At 48.6% G+C, this 13,865-nt stretch overlaps 1 protein-coding gene across 1 annotated transcript in view; it reads left to right on the top strand.

Annotated features, from left to right (window-relative positions):
• The window catches only part of LOC149331279 (arylsulfatase B-like), a 54,007-nt gene extending 44,350 nt beyond the window's left edge, over nucleotides 1-9,657 (top strand). Inside the window, exons 9-10 of the mRNA XM_089556431.1 lie at nucleotides 8,436-8,690; nucleotides 9,412-9,657. Coding sequence (XP_089412557.1) covers nucleotides 8,436-8,690; nucleotides 9,412-9,540 — 384 coding nt within the window. The 3' untranslated portion in view covers nucleotides 9,541-9,657. The remainder of the gene's footprint in view (nucleotides 1-8,435; nucleotides 8,691-9,411) is intronic.
• Nucleotides 9,658-13,865: the final 4,208 nt, after the last annotated feature.

The raw sequence follows: 13,865 nt of genomic DNA, 5'->3' as shown, positions 1-13,865 counted from the left end.
CAGGCGATGGGGTCTTGCTTTGTCGCCGAATTGCGGCGGCCGTAATGCAGGTGTTGCGCGACCGTTCGGTACCGCGGCGTCTATGTGCGCTTTGTTAAGTTTGGCAAGGCGCAGGAGGATTGAAACTGCTGTGGACAGTGAATAATTTTAGACTCCTCCGTGTTTTACTGGCTGGGATTGCATGAATGGATGGAACAGATGCGTGAACGCTGCCTTGCGATCCTTCCAATCTCGTCACTGAATTGCGTTCATTGCAAAAGTTTTATTGCGAGAGCAATACTGGTTGCACTTTCAGCCCGTCGCGTAGCGAGGCCGGTAGCTACCATATTAACATATTGGATTGGATTTGATTGGATTGTATAACCGATGCATCACCACAAGTTTAACCACGAGCACCACCACCAGCTACAATACCAGCTGAACCATGGCGTAGCTACGGATATTGCTTTCGCAATTACCGGGCTTAACCAAGCGAAGCCACAGCCATTTTTTTTCGTTCGTTCTCAAGAATGCTGAGAGCATAGTTAACTATACTTACTCTTAAATATAAAAGGTCGGCCGCAAAGCGCACGCTCCCACATTTGGGCCAAAGAGCCTGATCGTGCATTCGACGCAGTGACATGATGCCCGCCGTGTAGAGGACATGCTTAACTCCGCCCAACTGGGGTTCTCAAATCTGCAGGGAAACCTCAAGGACGTTTCCGCATTCCGCCCGATAGATTGTCTCCGCAGCCAGGAATAGAACCTGCGCACTTCTGGTGCGTCGCGGAACGCATCCACCGTTGTACGAATGAGCGCAGGGACAGAAACGAAACCGAGTGTGAACTTACGACGTTTTAATGGCTAGTGCAGTGGACGTTTAGCTACGCAACGCGAAAATAGTTAGTGGAAATTCCCCTGTCGTTACTCCTGCCAAGCTCATCTTTAACGCTGACACCAACGATGCTGAGCAGTTTTCTCCCTCAAGGTTGGACCGGCGTGCACGTGGTGACGTAAAATATTTACGCGACTCTAAACTGGGATTGGCGGATGTCAGTTCAGAATAACTGCCGCGACTTGTTCACCTTAATAATGTTGAGCCGCGAAATTCTCTATCGAGGATTCTAGGGTCCTACAAGTTATGCAGCTGAATATTTGTTATAAATATTACCGGCATGTCTTGATCACCGGCATGTCTTCTGCCTTTCGTACCACCATGTTTTGTGGCACCAAAATGTACAGCGGCTAAACTGGCCACGAGATCGCCGAAGCAAAATAATTGCTCCGCTGTCACGGCATGTGGCATCTAGTGTGTCTATGTAGATGCTTCTTCAAAAAGTGGCTTATAGAAACAGAGTGCCCAGGCCGCCATTATTAGCTTCAATTATTTCATTCGCTGATCTCGAGTCCTCCAGAGTTTTAAGCCCGAGGATACCTTAATGACCAGGAAGCTGAGCCGGAGAACTAGTGTTAAATTCCGGCTGCGGCGGCCACGAAACGACGCAAAAGATGCACATGTGCTGTGTGATGTGAAGAATCCGATGCAGACTAAATTTGGAGCCCTGCAATGCGGCATCCATTAATACCCATGTTTCGCTCCTGGACGTTAACCGGCTCAATTGTCATTTTTTGTTCAATTGAGGCCTGAATAGCCTTTCTGTGGAACAAGCAAATTTCAAAGAAAGGCATGTTCGTCGATCACCTGACACGCATGATGTACTCCAGCCAACTAGGCACAGTTTCTTTTGAGGGCTCCATGATGGATCGGTGCCTTCTTGTTTGTCGCAGGCCGTCCCCGCGGGCAGTGCGGGAGCGGCAGGTGCAGACCGCTCGCTTGACAGCTTGGCACACGTGGCTAGAGACTCGTTTCCTTGAAGCTTTTCTTGAACTTGTCTATATTTTAAGATATTTCGGACACCCGGGGAAAAATACTTTGCACAGCATTCGAAGAAAGCATCGGTTTGTTGGGTGCATTCAAGAGTACCTTGCCATCGAACTCGGCGTAGTACGACTTTGGTACCATATGCTAGGAGAAGTGCTTCGCGCGGAAACGGTCGCTCAGTTGCATTACCTTATCTGCTCTCGGGATTGCCCGGCGCCAAAGTTCTAGGCCAGCAGGCTCCGACGGAGCTTTAAAAAGTGTCACTTTTTCCAAACAACTCTGGTAGCCCGATCTGCACTTTGGTACGAAGCACCTCTTACCCATGATCGCGTCTAGTCGGCTTCTGGTATCGGCTGGACCCCTCAGGTCTGCCACAGCAAGAGCCAACACATCGCGGCCACCATGCACATAGGCCGCGACGACCGCCCACTTCGTCGGCCCGCGCCAACACATGCGTTTGCACAACTATCACTGCGGCTGCTTTCAAACCGCGGCACAAAAGTATTTCCAACAAACTTTGTTCGTGCACGGTGTCTATCACAACGTGAAAGCCGTGAGCCTAACGTGCACACCTTGTGATGCACTCTGACCTCAATATATTTTACACCTTGACTCCAATTTGATCTTAGCCTTCGTCACCTTGGCCCAGGACCTATTGAACGCCTCACATAAAGGCTGTTAATAAAAAGTGTCACACCACCACCACACCGTGACTCTGACAGCGTAACACACTGAAAAACACAGCCTAAAACAGCATCAAAAGCCCGGCACACTGCTCAGTCGAGTCCAGGGCTCCGCAAGCGAATGGACCCTGCCCCGCAGCGCTCCCGCGCCGCTGCGGTCGGCGCATGTACTAGAGCGCAAACACAATCTCTGCCAACACCGTGCCCTCTTGTAACGCGTCTGATCGGCCTTGTAAAGCTTGCAGTACTAATCCAGGCTGCTTCACGCAAATCGGCTACATGAGGAATCGCAACTGCGGATGAATTTCAGTCGACCCAGCGTCTGCCTGGAATGTGAAATCGCACTAAACTAGACGATAATCTGCCAGCACCGTGGTTTACAATCTTAGCATTTCATGTTCTTTACCTCATCACCTTTCCACATCACACCCTCCTCCAATCAGAGGGCTTCATCCTCGGAGCGAAGACCTTAATTAACGCTTGCCATCGCCGAACACATCAGACAGATAGACAAGTTCTCCTCTCACAACATGGATTTGCGTTTTCAAGGCCAGTTTCATTCGCATATTAGTTTAAAGGGGCATTTTAGGAAAAATACTGGCAACGTTCGCGCTTTGCACGTAATGCACAAAACGCAGTGAGAACTTAGATACATGTGAGACCCGTTTGCGTTTTTACGACTTCGCGGGTCTGTTGCGAAAGCTATCAGCGAAAGCGGATAGAGTACCAGGCCCAATTTCATCGCCTCACCCATCGACAGTAGGACTTCCTTGAATCAGTCAATCGGGAGGCTATGAGCGCCATAACTTATCTTCCTCGTACCACACCCGCACCCATTCTGCAAGAGTACGCTCAACTTAATACGTTAAGTGAAATGATCGACCAGCGAGAGGCAAACAGAGCACGCAAGATGTCGCCTCAGCTTCATCGTTTAGAGACTCTTCTTCCATGGTCATACTGTCAACTCACAGACAATCGCTCCTCTGCTTCGACCACGATATCAGCCGCGCATCTGCCTTCAGGGCGCATAATATACACCGATGCATCACACACAGCCCTGAGGTAGTTACCGTACTTTATAGTCCATCCCACCATCATCTCAACTCCCGCCCTACATATAGCACGGATACTTGCTCCCCCCCTGCCTTGGAGCTTCAAGAGATACACAATTCAACTGCTTCCCATCCATTCATACCCACTTTCGATATTGTTGGCATTTACACCGACACCATTGCCGCCCTTAAAGGGAGACTGAAGCACTTTTTTTGAAAATCAGGCTGGCAGCGGCGTCCTATAGTTTTCCATGCTGTATACTGGAATATCGCATCCAAATAAGACAAAAACAAGCGCGAATAGCCTTTTTTAGACGAAATATGCAGCCTGTGCCGCGGGGCACGCCACGCGGCGCGGCGCCGCCCGTGATTGGTCAAGAGAGGTCATGACGTCACTTTGAGGACCGGAGAAGCTGCCGATGCGGATCTGGCGATGCGTTGAGTGCAGATCGCAGCTTTCCGTGGCGTTGTAAAAGCGAATACGGCGACTATTTTTTTTACTGAACTCCAAATAAAAGGATACTACAGTTTGTACATTCCACGTATCACCTGAAAGCAAGACACAAGCAAAAAACTCTACGCCTAGCACAAGCATACGCCAGCGTCAAAGACGCGATGCAGACCATGCGTAAAAGGTGCCAGCACAACCTCGGCTCGTATTCTCGGAAAGGAAGGGGTGCGAACAATAGTCAAGTCAATTACCACCACCAGAAGCCTCCTGGCTCGCCTGAAAGAGCGTCATCCTAAAGAAAAGGCCCAAAGCACTGAGTACAAAAAATCCTATTCTCAGTACTCGGCGTTGCAGGTTGGGGCAAGGAAGTATTTCAAGGAAACGATGAAGCAGCACAAAGTTGATGTCAAAATTAGCGAAGCGCAACGGCCAAGCACTGCGAGGCATGTGACCACAGGATAGTGACGCATTCAGCAGATGCCAGAAAATATTAATCGCTGCCTCGGAAACGTTCGCCCTTCCTAGATTTGCAGTTTAGGTTCAGTGAAGTAGTGGCCAACTATATGTGTGTTTAAAAGCCAAGCTAGCTGCAACTCGCCGGCTGCCACAACTTCATGCAGAAACCGAGTAAGGTAGCGGTGTGTTTTTGCAAAAACTCGGTTGGCATTCATTTCTCTCATAAATTTGCATTCGAAATCAGAACGTCGAACGCTTTCATTTTGATCGCTTAGCTACGATTAAACGAGATGCCGCATATGAAGAGCTTCGATGCTTGCTTTGCTTTATTGTGCTTTGCTCTGCTCTGCTTGCTTGCTTGCTTGGACACGTCGAACCGAGTATAAAATCACTAACCGAGCCTTGCTGAGCACGTCTCAGGTGGTCTGGCCGCACCTAAGCTGAGGAGAGCGACATATGCATGAGCCTCTATAAGGTTTCTTCAGGGGCTAAGTGAGCATGTTTCTACTTTTAGAAGAGGCGCTTCTTCGGAATGGTGACACGCCTCTCCTGCGCGAGAAAATCGAAGGAACTGTGTCATGGTTCAGCCGCGCCTTTTCGACAAATCTCAAGAGGTCACATTAGGGACAAGCTCTGCATGTAGCCGCTCTTACGAAAGTGCTTCGAGCAGAGTAGGCTTGCTTTGGTCGGCTTGAATTCTTCGTCACAGCAGCGAGCGCTTCCGCTGCGATTATGATTTTGCGAAAAACAGTGGAAGACGACACAGTTTCGGCCGTATTTGTTCATGGACACGAACGCAGAGTAGTACCTCGTGTTGAATCTGATTCTCAAGGTCGGCTGACAAGCTTTGTACGTCACAACGCACGCAGCACGAGAAACAACGCGCGCTGAAAGCTCGCTCGGGTGCGCCGAAGTATTCCCGGCTCTTCAACGTGACGTCACGATGGCCGACATGGACGAGGTTTCCCTCTCCGCTGTTCTCCTCTCCTGCGCTCGCGCGGGGCGCGGGAGATTTGAACATCGCGTTTTTAATTGGTGATTGCGCCACTGTTTTAGCCAAAATCGAAAAAATAATTTCACAGACGTGATCAGCAATGACACTACTTCAAAACCGTAAAAAATTAGCTGATTCGAAAACCGCCTCAGTATCCCTTTAAGCAGCTTACGGCGGTCCGGCGCACATTCCAAGTTACACAGTCCATTCACCAACTTTGGACAAAATTCCCCTGTCCTGTGCGTATACACTGGACTCGCGGCTATGCCCAGGATCAGCATACTATTCATATGGATGCAATAACACAGCTTGACACATCCGACATACCGCCACCGGGCCCTCTTCCCCCAGATCCGTTCCTGTCCCGTGTTTCTCAGAAACAGGCTTTGCGCCAGCGAACACGCGCTTTAATTTCTCCTTGTTCGTACCCTCTCCCATGTAGTCTCACTCAAGAGGAGGAGGTACCTGTGCGCCGGAATCGGACCGGAGCGATTCTGACTCCTCCTGTGCATCATCGGTGGCGTGACAAATATTTAGTAGAGACTGACGAGTGTCCCCATTGTGGTGCTACGCCAGACCACTGTGACGAAAAACACTTGCAGTGGACTTGCCCGGCTAGTCTCCGTGAGACGACGCTTACGAAGGAAGGTACGCCTTCGATGGGACGTTGCAGTCGACGATCGCAAGTGGACACAGGATAATCGCTTTATCGTGAACTTTTGCCACTTTTTAAACGAGACTTGTTTACACTCCTTCTAACTTCCTCTCCCTTTTTCATTATGCCTAATGGCAAACATCTCGAATAAAGAAATACTCCACCTTTACACTTCTCTCTACAGCTCGGCTCCTGTTTGCGACGAGGTATATTGCACAAGAAGTCGAGGAGCCACGAAATGTCTCAACTTCTGGTAGTTCCAATCGACCTACGCACGGACATGTTTTTTGCATCCCACGATAAGTTCATGTCTGGCCTCTTGGACTGCTCACGGATGGTGGCGTGATCGCGAAGCATGTATTACTGCCCTACGTAAACGCAACATAAAAAGCTGCGGTAAATGGCAGAGCCTAAAACATCACCAGTGAAGTTTTCGAAGTTTCTCCAACCCGTCACAGTCCCTCATGCTCCATTAGACCACACAAGAGTGGACCGCCTTGGCCCTTTGTAGTGGGCTGGCGGCAAGTGGATAATAAGCACGGCAGATTATTTTGCTCATTATGTGTTGCCCAAGACGACCCCTCATGCGCATCTTCGAAAGCCATTTAAAACCTAGTTTTGCGGCACGGGGCTTTTTCTGACGCCTTCACCATCGTAGGGACGGCGTTTACAGCACTGCTTATCGACCGCATTTTCCGTTCTGCTGCATCAGCCACTGCGTGACCATGCCATACAATCCACTGAGCAATGGACTAACAGAAGGATTGTACAACACCGTACATGAGCATGCTGTAATGCACGTAAATGTTCAGCACAAACCTTGGGACAAGGTGCTGCCATAAGTCGCCTATGCGTGCAACACGGTCTTGCTAGAAACAGCGCGCTTCAAGCCGTTTCGACTTATGTTAACGAAAAGTAGAAATGCATGTTTGACACCAGGGTCTCGTACCGCGATGGTGACCATCTCAGCAGTTTGCCCAACACGTTGCAGAATGCCCTCGGCTAGCCCGAGTGCACATCGGGAAGCAGCAGGGCACTGATCCGCACCGCTACTACCTTCGGCACCGAAAGGTTGGCTACAAATCAGGCGACGAAGTCTCGGTGTACGTGTCCAACGTCGTCTGCTCCCAGAAGGTGGTCTGCCACGACTTTGGTCCTCACAAAGTCTCACGACGTGTTAGTGATGGTAACTGTGAGGTCCTTCCAGACGATGCTACGCAACCGAGACGTCGACCGCCGAGCTGTCGCATTGTGCACGTAATGAGCCTTGAGCCGCACCACACGCCGGAACGGCAAGCAATTTCTACCCGATGCACGCTTCAGTTGTCCTGCACTTCTTGTTTATTTTTCCTTTGAACGTTAGCTTGACATCCATGATGTGGGCGTGTCGTTAGTGCCCTTCTTTTTTGTAAGGGGGGAATAATATCACCTCATGTAACATATTGAATGGCGCTACGGTTTGTGCTTAGATCAGACTTTCGTCGTTTTCCGAGTTTGTGTTTAGGGGAATTGGCTGAACTTAAAAAAAAAACTTTTCATGTCTACTTAGGACAGATAGTGGCCGTCCTTCCGGACCGCGAGCGGGAATGAACTGCAAAATTAAGAATGGGCGATGCGCATTTTGCAGGTATTCAATGATCATGAATCCCGGTGTGTATATCTCTGGAGACAACTACATAACAGCTGTGTGTTACCGGTGCTATCTAATGCTGCATAAACAGGGGGGGGGGGGGGGGGGTAACGGAAAGAGTTGACCACAAATTAAGGGCAGCGCAGCAAGCAAAGCAAAGCAAAATTATACGTGCAAAATTAAGAAACAGAAAGAGAGCAGAGAAGATTAGGGAACAGATTTGGTAATAAGGGAACAAAAAAGCGGGCATTTGTTGCAAAGGAAAGACAACAAATTGCCTCTTAAGGGTAACAGAGTGATTTTCAACAGAGGGAAAGTGTAGCGGAAGCGGCAGAAAGTCTGGTGGGTGGATAAGACGAGGACACTGCGAGTATAACATGCCCGCTTGGGGCACGAGTTATAATTATACAATAGGACGAGCTATAATTAAGGGGATATGGCCAATGCCTTTCTTTGGCAGCGGCGTTCCAAACTCATGATTATCATCATTACTATGGTGTCGTTATTTTTATTATGGTCACGGCTGATTCTTACTGTGGTCGTTTTCATTCCTCTCTTTCGAACATTGTGATTTTAGTTCTCAAATGGTATGAACTGGCACAATGTCCCGGTCCTGATAAATTCATCTTAGACCGAAACAATCAATTTCGCAGATGCCGACGGGGAGCAAATCATGTTCAGAGGTGGACGTTTTGCTGCGGCAGTCAAGGACTGCAGCGGTGCTGCGGCGATTTTACGGCGACCCTCACCTTTTCGAAGGCAGCGGCGCGTGCAAATCGAGGCAGAGGGCAAGTGTGAATTGCAGCCTCGAAAGCGTCCCAGACTTCGACTATGACCAGAAATACTACCTGTTCGACTTAGAGGAAGATCCCTGCGAGCAGCGGAACCTGGCCTTGGCGAACCCAAAGGCGAGTGAGATTATTTGACAATACAAGCCCGTTTAGTGGCGGCATTCGGAATCCAGCCTAAAGCCGGATCGGGCGGCACCTTAATCGCCGTAAATAAAAGAGCGACGAAATGTGCGTTCCCAGATCCGGTGCTTTCTTTCATCCTCTGTTCACTTTCTTTTTTATCGTTGTTGGCTTTTCTGTAAATGGCTGACACTCATGATGATAACTGGCCAGGATTGCGTTACCAGTGTCAAACAATGAGTTCGGTAAAATGTAAAGAATAAAGTGGGCTGTGTACACAGACGCAAGATACTTATAACAATTAATGAAGATGAAATGAAGCATAAAAATTATTTTGAAATAGCCACGTCACCTGTGTAAAATGTTCGGTTCCTCTTCGTCGGTTTCTTATTTATTGGCCCGAAACCTTCGTTTTTCACTTTGCACATCTGGTGTTGTGGATGCACAACTGGCTAATGAACTCAGTTCAAACGCAGTCATGCATACGAGCGTAAAGAAAAATATGCCATAAGTAAACCAGGTTGTGAGCTTACGAGGTAACCTTCCTTTGTATCGACTAGATTTTTTTTTCCGGTGAACATACTAACGGCATCGCTAGCCGAGTGTCTGCTGCTTCGAGTTGCTTTATTTCTTTGGATAAGCAAAAAGAACGACTTCTACTACATTCCTTCAAGGCACAAGTGCGCTGATTTTCTTAACACTGTTTCACATTTTGCAGCTCCTGTCTTTCATGCTGCACAGGCTGAACGTACACAACATGACCGCTCCACCTCAATTTACGGCTGACATAGATCCAAAGGGTTATCCTGAGAATAACAATGGAATATGGGCGCCATGGATTTACTGACGTCACTTCAATAACTCTCAAGCGGACTCCTGCAAAACCAAGCATACTGCTCTCTTCAGCATCCATGGTTGTGTTCAAAGTCTTCATGGAGACCTCTAGAGCACTTCTGGGCAGCATTACGGCTTAAAGTGAGGTGTCGGTGGAATGAATGAGCGACGTGCCAAAAATAAATCACAGACAAATATACGTGCGTTTCTTTGTTGAGTCTAAAATAATTTCGGATCTTAATCCAAAATGTCTCTACTGGGATGTTTGCTGTCACTCGGTTCAAGTTCAGCTCTCAAAGAAATAACGTACAGGCTGATGCTGTTGGATCGATCGATCGATCGATTGATTGATTGATTGATTGATTGATTGATTGATTGATTGAATAGCTCGCATCATGTTTTACAGAAACATGAATACAGCTATGTAACGAGGTATTGCTTCGTGCAGAAAAACAATAAGGAATAGGGTGACGACGTGAAACGAATTTAAGTTCCTTGAAACGACCTTGCATCATACGTTACCAGGTTGACTTGCTTAAATTAGAACAAAACAAAGAAGAAGCTTCAAACTGGGGCTTTGAAAATTCCAGTTTCAATGATCTGCTACCCAGAGCTTTAAAGGAGACGTCGGAAACAAAGTAACACACAACACTAGAGCACCTGAAAGCTAGGATATCTTCAAGCACATACCGCTCATTTTTTTTTTATGTGTTCCCGAGTAAACAAAAGCGTTTTCTATGATATTTTCTTTCTCGATCACAACTTGAACGCCTCGACTACTTTCAGATTTCTAGCCAGAGCCAGTTTCATTACTTTTTTTTTTCCGGTACTGGGCAAGATCCAAGCCTTGCTATTTCTAACCGCCACCGCTTCAGCGAGCCAGGTTAATGCGGGTTAATGCGGGAAAAAACAAATAAGGTGTCTGCGAAGCAGGAATGAAGGAAATTGGAGCGGATGCTTAAGCTCAGAATTAGGGATAGGACGCGATAATGTTCTTGATTTACTGCCCATATATGCGGAATTGGTGATTCTAAACTCCACATTCCTATGTCCCTGGGAGTCCTCACACCACTCGTTTCTCAATGGTGCAGCGGTTAATGGATGCACAATGCGCTGCGATGGAAGGCGCTGCAACCCAAGCTAGCGCTGGGGTGCTACCCAAGCTGCTCTTCCTGAGCAACCTCTCGCAATCAATCATTAATTTAACAGCAACTTCCCTCAATTTACTCACAGTCTGGCGCACAGGTTGTTCTTATGACGCGGTAAGGTCCCGCGACCTAGGTGAGTCGCATGGTTGTTTGCCCGGAGAGTGGTTACCTGGGCCACCCTGTGCCACCTTATTTTCTCGCTAACAGGGCCGATGTCGCCGACAGGGGATTTTTTTTCGTTAAGGGGCCTTTAACGCTACCATGTTACAATATGCGCTAGAGTGGCGAACAAAATTATGTGCTCCTAAGCCCAGTCATCCCTCTGTTTTCATGCAGCGCCTTAAGTAATCTCCTGCTATAGCGTTGATTTTTTTAAAGGACATCACTCAAAACCTGATAACCTATATGCGTCATGAAGAACGCCTTTCAGCAAAATTGTCAGTCTGTAATGTGCAAGACGCATGAAATGCACCCGCATAATCTACTTTCTGCGAAAGTTCAGTGGCATGCCTAAACACATGATGCAGATCACAAAACGTTCTGCGTAATGATTGGCCTTTTTGAAGCGATGGCTTCACTACGCCAGCCAATTCGCCTCGTCGAGTGTGGGAGCACCTCGGCCGTATGCCCGTGGCTGCAGTGGACACCCGTAATCCGTTTGTAGAGGAAGGGAGGAAGTGGGAGTTAAAGAAGAAAGAGGGGCCGTAATCAAGAAATTGAATTTGAGGAAAGGAAATTACGCAGTAACTGCCTCACATGTCTCGGTGGACACCTGTCATCTGTTTGATTACCTCAAAGATTATCCAAGTAAATCATCAGTAGCGTTACATCGCTTAACCACAGCGAAGCCCAAGCGCAGTCATGACCTGTAGCTCGCCAATGAATGACGCGGCAGAGACGTTCGGGGAAGTTCTTGGGGGATCTGTTGCTACAGCCAGCGTCTTCGCTTCGGCGGACGCAGTTGTTGCGACGCGCGTTTTTTCTTTCACTCTTTCCTCTTATCTTTTAACTCTCCTCTATCTGCACGGTTCGAGCCAGTCGGCAGGGCCGTGCACTTTCCTTTTCATCCTTCTCTCAGTCGTAACAACAAAAACAACAACAATTAATGACGCAGTAATTCTCTGTCATCTCGGTGGACACGCGAACCGCACCGTACAGGAAGGGAGGAAGTGGGAATGAAAGAAGAAAGAGGGGCTGTAATGAAGAAAATGAAAATTGTATTTGAGGAAAGGAAATTGCGCAGTAACTGTCTAGCATATATCGGTGGGCATAGGTTAATTCCCGTATATGCAGGAGGTCATTCTCTACTTAACATTCATAGACCCCCGGAAGTCCTCATACCCCTCCTGGCGCAGTGGTGCAGCGGTTAAGCGATGCGCCGCTGCCCTGCGATGGCAGCTGCTCGCAGTGGTGGGCCCTGTCCTGCCCAGGCTGCTTTTCCCAATCATTAACTGCCACCTGCCACAGTGGGCAGTTTGCTCATCGTCCAGTGTGCAGGTTGTGACGGCGCCACAAGGTCACGTGACCTAGGTGGCCCAGCTGCCTCCTTGGTTGCTCTCTGGGATGGATGGATGGAAACAACTTTATTACAAAAAAAAAAAAAATCTTCCAGGGTGGTCCCCTACTGGTCCAGGAGTCCACGGGCTAGTGCTTCACTTAAAGCCCGATCCACTAGCCATTTCTGGCCGGCGGGCTGAGCGGTCCGTAAAGCAGCCTCCCAGGAAGAATGTGTGGGATTGGGGATGGGGGATACTGCCTTTGGGGAAGGACATTCCCAAAGGTAATGGAAAAGTGTGGATTTGGGCACGCCACAGGTGTTACAATCAGGAGGAAAGGTGGGATGAAAGCATGAGAGGCGGTGGGGTGAAATAAAGCAGCCTGTCTGTAATTGCCGCCATGTGGCGCTGGATAAGGGCGACAAGGTACTGTGGGGTGGTGGCAGTGTCATGCGGCTGAATTTGTAAAATGTGGTAATTTGGTGATATGTAGAGAGGACCGAAGGGGCTTCTTGCGCAGGGTTGGGTGCCTGATCCTCCGGGGTCCGGGAGGAGAGTTCTCGGGCCAGCGCATGAACGCGCTCATTACCGGGGATCGAGGCATGCCCAGGGACCCACGACAGAGTAACCGTTCGGTCGAGAGAGGTGGCCATGGTAAGAATACGGTGTGTTGCCGGAGTCGCCACGCCCTGTAGGTAGTGGCGGTACGCGGCCTGTGAATCTGTGCAAATATCTGTTATGTTTTTAACCACCTGCCAGAGCCATGTCCGTTATGTTTCGTGCCAACACCGACAACGCTCATGCCGAGTTTACTGCACAATGGGGTCTTCAACGCTGCCGCGTTAATACTGCCGTAGTTGCTGTCCATTTAGCGGCAAGTGTAGTTGCTCTTCTCTTACTGTGCGTTGCACAACGTCGTTTCAGGGTGGCCTTCTGCGGAAAATTTTCACGGCTTAATTCTAAGATAAGTGATTCAGCAATATTTAGCTACGACAGTATGACTGATCATAAAAATTTTATAAAACTGAAATTTCGAACATGATCTAGTATTTTAGTCAGGTTCGCAGGCTTTGAATTGGGAAGAAGATGAACGTATACCTCATTTTTCTCTTCTTTCGCTAATAGCTCTCAGCTTTGCTCGAGCGCCATATGCCTTACGCGGCAGACAGCCATCTTGGCGCATTCTGCGCTTTCACCGCAGGCAGCGTCGCGCGCTTTTCGGCGGCTGCAAGGCTACTGCCATGAGGTGAGCGCTTTTACCGCATTGTTAGGTCCTCCCTGCTCTTAATCATTAACGAAGGCCTGATAATTTGCTACACAGTACAGCCCGCCATCGATGGCTCACAGATTTCGCGCACTTGCCTACCCTCGCGGCTTGGCCTGGTCTGCCGTTTCGTACATGAGTTTTGTGCGGGTGATTTTTTGCGTTATCCTTCAATATAAGAGTGGCGCCTCAGTATTCGCGAAGTTAATGACTCGGTAATTGTTTAGTACGTTCACATAAAGCGTTACCGCTTTTCAGAAATTCTGAAAGCTGACTATACCGCTTCTATTGATATCGGAGTCTTGTGCACATTCGCGGCGCATCCTTTCTTAAACCACTGCCAGCTTTTTGAAATACGTTCTTTTCTTCTTAAATATCAGCGCAGAGGTCTCTCCACCTACGTATCGCAGAATGGCGTAGCCCAAACTCC

This window comes from Amblyomma mixtum, chromosome 8 (genome assembly GCF_055824585.1).
Source record: "Amblyomma mixtum isolate Tamu chromosome 8, ASM5582458v1, whole genome shotgun sequence".
In the NCBI taxonomy this organism is placed as follows: Eukaryota; Metazoa; Arthropoda; class Arachnida; order Ixodida; family Ixodidae; genus Amblyomma; species Amblyomma mixtum.
The sequence above is the reverse complement of the archived record's forward strand: the minus strand, read 5'-3'. Positions and strand labels throughout refer to the sequence as shown.